Genomic DNA, 5,999 nt, shown 5'->3' with positions numbered 1-5,999 from the left:
AGTGTTAGGATTAAGGTGTGAACCACCTCAGTGTGAGCCAGGCCTTAAGAATTTATTAATTGGGCGGTGCCTGTGGCTCAGTGGGTGGGGTGCTGGCCCCATATACCGAGGGTGGAGGGTTTGAACCAGGCCCCTGACAAACTGCAAAAAAAAAAAAAGCCGGGTGTTCTGGCAGGCGCCTATAGTCCCAGCTACTTCGGAGGCTGAGGCGAGAGAATCACTTAAGCCCAAGAGTTGGAGATTGCTGTGAGCTATGACATCACAGTACTCTACTGAGGGCCACAAAGTGAGACTCTGTCTCAATAAAAAATAAGAAAGAAAGAAAAAAAGAGAAAAGAAAGAAAGAAACTTCAGACTAAGAAGATTGAAAGCAAAATTAAAAAAAAAAAAAGAAACACATCTTCAAAACTTACACAGAACTCCAATATATAAAAAACCCCAGGCCAGGCACGGTGGGCCACACCTATAATCCTAGCACTCTGGGAGGCCAAGGCAGGTGGATTGCTTGAGCTCAGGAGTTGGAGACCAACCTGAGCAAGAGCAAGACCCCATCACTACTAAAAATAGAAAGATTAGCTGAGTGTCGTGGCGGACACCTGTAGTTACAGCTACTTGGGAAGGAGAGGCAAGAGGATCGCTTTTGCCCAAGTGTTTGAGGTTGTCATGAGCTATGGTGACACCACAGCACTCTACCTAGGGAGGCAGAATGAAACTCTGTTTCCAAAAAATAAAAATATAAAAATAAAATGAAAAATTAAAAAAATAAAAAATTAAAATAAATAAAATTTAAAAGCCCAAATAACTGAGTTTGGCTTAAGGAATCTTAAGGCGTCTTCTAAGACTCCCCTTTGCTCCCACAGTCACCACTAAATGCCTCCACTGAAACTTCAGACTCTAAAGAACACAGTTTGAAAACCACTGCATTAGATTAGGAGTCAGCAAACTATGGTCTATGGGCCAGAATTGGCCTGTTTCCATGTTCATTTTCTTGCATATTGTCTATGACTGTTTTACCATTACCTGGGAAGTAAGAAGTACTGAGTAGTTGTAACAGGGACCATGTAGCCCACAAAGCCAAAAATATATATGTGAGTCATTATGAAGGTTTTGAGATACACAAATATTAAGAAATATAAAATCCTGGGCCAGGTCCAGTGGCTCACACCTGTATTCCTAGACATCTGGGAGGTAGAGGCAGGTGGATCTCTTGAGCTCAGGCGTTCAAGACCAGTCTAAGCAAGAGTAAAACCCCATGTCTAAAAATAGGCTGGTGTTGTGGCAGGTGCCTATACTCTCAGCTATTTGGGAGGCTGAGGCAAGAGATCACTTGAGTCCAAGAATTTGAGGTTGCTATGAGCTATCACACCAAGGTACTTTACCAAGAGTGACAAAAAAAAAAAAAAGAAAGAAATATAAAATCCACAAAGGCCAGAAACAAATGAAGCCCTTACAACAACACTGATAAGCCGAGCAAGTTGAAACTTGCATGGGTGAATCAGAAAGGATGTTGTTGACTGTGTTTCTTGGTGGTTAAATAATGAACCATAATGTAGTCTGTCTCAAAACTTTTGTAGTGACTCACACACTCTCTAGCCCTGGCAGAAGAAGTTTGCTGACCTCTGTGATAGGTGAACACTAAGTTTATTCCTTGCACTCACATGCTATGATATCTTCTCCAAAGATAGATGTGCAAAGTATAGATGTGCCATTAAGAATCGTCTTTCACACTTCTGAGTGTTCTGCAAATCCAGGTTTATCATCCCATGGGCAGTAGACTTCCCTGTCATTATAGTTCTGGGTATGGAGAGACAAAAGTCCATATGACGAGGTATACATGTTGTAGTTGATAAATTCTAGTTTTAAGACATAGGTCTGGTTTTTTGTTGTTGTTTGTTTGTTTGTTTATTGAGAGAGTCTCACTCTGTCACCCTCAGTAGGGTGCTATGACATCATAGCTCACAGCAACCCCAAACTCTTGGGCTCAAGCGATTTTTTTTTTTTTTTTTTTTTGGTTAAGCGGGCCCTGGCTAGGTTCCAACCTGCAACACAGGGCTGGTGCTCTAACTACTGAACTACAGGTGTCCATCCCATAGGTCTGTTTTGTTATCAGCAAAAAGTCTCTCTCTCACACATATACCTCAAGACCCTGAAAGGTCAATCTAACATCTGTGTTGTAATAACAACTACATGTATCATGTAAGTAGCATTTAATAAAAATAATGCTAGGCTGAGTGTCTGGAGACTTGTGGTTTAGTCCTGACCCTGCCACTGACTTGCTGTGTGATTTTTAGCAAGTCACTGTGCCTCTCTGGATTTCAGTTCTTCCTTTTGTAAAACAGACATAACATCTACCCCTCACAGCAATGCAGTGAATGTTTTTTGGAGGAGGAATAATGTAGAAATACAAGATTTTGCCAAGAGTATATAAAACTGACTGGCCACCTAAAAGTCTATCTGAAACAGAAGTACAAATGAGGCGTGGTTTCTCCAAATTCCTCTTAACAATTAAGAATATTGGATACACACAGAGATTTTAACACCAGTTTCCTCAGTTGTTGGAACTAAAGCACACTTTAGAAATGCTGATATAATTTGGCCCCCAGTGGAACATTTTCTCAGGAAATTTGTTATATTTAGTCATGAAAAACTCTGATACTTAGATGCAAACTCAAGGCAATATGCTTCCAATTGAATCCCAGGCAAAATCTACTTATGTCCTAGGGAAAGTAATAAGTATTTCCTTGTATTTCCATAACATCGCCCCTTAGGGAATACACGGACTTTCACACAGGGATACAGAATCACAAACACATGCAGTGGGTAAGAGTAGGCATTATCCTCATTTTATGGTGAAATTAAAAGTTACAAGCAGTTTTAAGTGGCAGTGCCCAAATTGGAGCTCAGTTCTCACAATGAAGTCATCTTTCTACAAAGCTACCCCCAACGTTCCTGGAAGCCTGAGATACAGTTGAAAAATGGGTAACCAACCTCATAAATACCAGCTCTTCCCCTCCTTCAACCTGCTGGCTCATCACTTGTGCTAGAAGGACATTCTAACTTGTAGGGCTGTCAAAGAAAACAGTAAAATATATCCATACACCACTGTGCGGGGAAATACTAAATTCCCTACCTGAAAGGTTGACATGCCATTTGCAATAGTGTCGAATACATTACAGACTGTTAAAAATTCAGCAGAAAGCTCTAATGAACAGCTCCCTAAGGATGTTCTTTCGGCCCCAAACTGCAGTCAGCAAAGGAGTGAAAATGAACACTGCATGCCAAGGAGGCTGCATCTACCCCTTGTCCTTCGGTAACTACAAGTTGTCTATGGTGCTCAGAATCCTACAGAGGATTAAGAAAGTAGATGTGGTTTGAAATATTTAAGAAGCAGGGTGATTTGTCCTCATTATCTTGGGCATACCAGTGGCTCGTATTTCACAGTGCATTTCAGTGACACTCCCCAACAATCCGGTAAGCGCAGTTAGAAAATGTCTGTTGATAAACCACAGGTGGTTGCTCCAGATGATTGCACTGAAATTCATCTTTCTATGTGTATATGCTGGGTATATATTTGGATGGGAGTGGGAGGAAGAGACTTATTAGCATCATGTATTAATTGGATGGGGGGCAGACAATTAGTGCCATGCATGGGGCTGCTGGCATAAATGAATGCTTGATGCATATTTTGGTAGCTTTATTTGGGTGTGGAAGGAAGGAAAAAGGGGAAATTTTCTTAAATTCTCTCTCTTTCTTGTGCACTTGTTTCTTTCAGTATAATGGTTCTCGTCCAAGGGAGGAATGGGAAATGTGGCACCCGACTCTGATTGCAGAAGCACTCTTCGCGATATCCAACATTCTAAGTTCATTGCGTCTCATATCCCTGTTCACAGCCAACTCCCACTTAGGGCCTCTGCAGATCTCTTTGGGGCGCATGCTGCTTGATATCCTCAAATTCCTCTTTATCTACTGCCTGGTACTGCTGGCTTTTGCCAATGGACTGAACCAGCTTTACTTTTATTATGAGACCAGAGCTATCGATGAGCCTAACAACTGCAAGGGGATCCGGTGTGAGAAACAGAACAATGCCTTCTCCACGTAAGACACCTCCTTCTCCTCTTCTGCCTTGTTTTCTGCCTTCTCCCCTTTTTTGCCCTGTGTTCAGCCCATAGCATTGTCATTGCCTCTTGACAGTTCAGGCAAAGCTCACTATGAATCTACCCAAAGAACCTGAGGTGGAGGAAGAAGATCCTCTAAAATGGGCTAGCAAGGATATAGTGCTATTTCGTGACATACCGGGCATGAATAACAGCAACTTAACACTTTGCTGGTGCCCCTTAACTAGGCACTGCTTCCTCTCCTACATTGAAAACAGACTGCAACTTCCGGCAACCTGTTTTCAGTACAAAGAGCAATTCTGTAGTGGTTTGAGCACTAGGAGACTGAATTTGTTCCCATCAAAGCATTCAACAGAATTGAACACCTGAATGCGAGAAGACTTCCAGGAGGCCAGGTCCCTGCCAATTACACTTTCATGTGAACTCTGCTGAAGAAGTTTATGAAATATCTCCTTGCAAGTTTATAATGATTATTAACACCCCTGTTGCCAACTGACATTTGGCTCCCATCACTTGCCCAGCAGGGAAAATTGACAAGAATGGGCACCTGTCATATGCAAAATTATATCTTGGGGTGTCAGGTATGAAGAAGTGTTTTCATGCTGGGGCCAAATCTGTAGTAATGTGACCTCAACTTTCCCTTTATCAGTTGATTTTTTTTTCCTCTATAGAAACCTGGCTCAGATTTACGTTTTCTTTGAAACACCACAACTCAGGCATTTATAACACCTGTTAAAATACATGTTACTCAGCCAAAGCATCAGAAAGACTTAGGTTTTAGAGAAGAGGAAAGCAAGCATGTTTATATATCTAGTGGGAAGTGTGGGACCTATTTATTGTCATCTTTCTCCTTCTGATTCCCTAGAGATGCCATTGTTATTCTTTCACTTTAAAAAGGAAAAAAGAAAAACCAAACATCTTCTTTTCCCTAGGCATACAATTTAAAGGGAACCCATTGTCCTTGCTGACAACCACATGACAGTACTGTTGGTGATTTGAGTTCAGTATTCCATACTGGGAGTCCCTGGCCTTCATCTGCTGTCAAGAGAAGCAATTAGAAAGGCATCATCATTCTCAGGACACAGGAATTGTGAGAGAAAAGGGGTAGAAATGGCAAGAAGCTAGCTTGGTCCAGCTCTCATCTCCAGATGCCTCCTGAACAAACTGTCACTTCTACATGCCCCTCAAACACAGAATGTCCACAACTAAATTCCTTGTCTCCACATTTTCATCCCAGCCTATTTCCCCTTTAATTTGTCATCTCATTAAATGATACCAACCAGAATCCTAGGAGTGATTTGAGACTCTTAACCTTTCCTTCATGAAACACAGCTAATGTCTCACTCAGCTCTGTCAAATCTTACTCCCTAAATATCTCTTGAATCCAACCTACATACAAACACCCCATTGTCTTAGTTTAAGCCTAAATCATCTCTCCCAAGAATTATTGCAACAGCTTCTTCTCTTTTTTTTTTTATTAAATCATAGCTGTGTACATTAATACTATCATGGGGCACAGAGTGCTGTTTCTATATACAATTTGAAATATTTTCATCAAACTGGTTAACATAGCCTTCATGTCATTTTCTTAGTTATTGTGTTAAGACATTTATATTCTATATTTAAGGAGATTCACATGTACCCTTATAGGATGAACCAGAGGCGTGATCCCACCAATCACCCTCCTTCCACCCATCCTTGTACATTAACACAGTCACAGGGTACAGTGTGCTGGTTTTATATACAATTTGAAATATTTTCATCAAACTGGTTAAGAAAGCCTGCATGGCATTTTCTCAGTTATTGTGTTAAGACATTTATAGTCCACATTTAGTAAGTTTCACATGTACCCTTGTAAGATGCACGGTACATTTTTTTTTTTTT

At 41.0% G+C, this 5,999-nt stretch overlaps 1 protein-coding gene across 1 annotated transcript in view; it reads left to right on the top strand.

The window, feature by feature from the left end:
• The window catches only part of TRPC5 (transient receptor potential cation channel subfamily C member 5), a 414,644-nt gene that overhangs the window by 316,878 nt on the left and 91,767 nt on the right, over positions 1-5,999 (top strand). The window contains exon 6 of the mRNA XM_012812309.1: positions 3,773-4,095. Within this exon, the coding sequence (XP_012667763.1) occupies positions 3,773-4,095 (323 nt within the window). The remainder of the gene's footprint in view (positions 1-3,772; positions 4,096-5,999) is intronic.

This window comes from Otolemur garnettii, unplaced genomic scaffold, assembly GCF_000181295.1.
Source record: "Otolemur garnettii isolate 467f Iridium unplaced genomic scaffold, OtoGar3 scaffold00201, whole genome shotgun sequence".
NCBI classification, from domain to species: Eukaryota; Metazoa; Chordata; class Mammalia; order Primates; family Galagidae; genus Otolemur; species Otolemur garnettii.
Note: the sequence above shows the minus strand (reverse complement) of the source record. Positions and strands in the feature narration are given on the sequence as shown.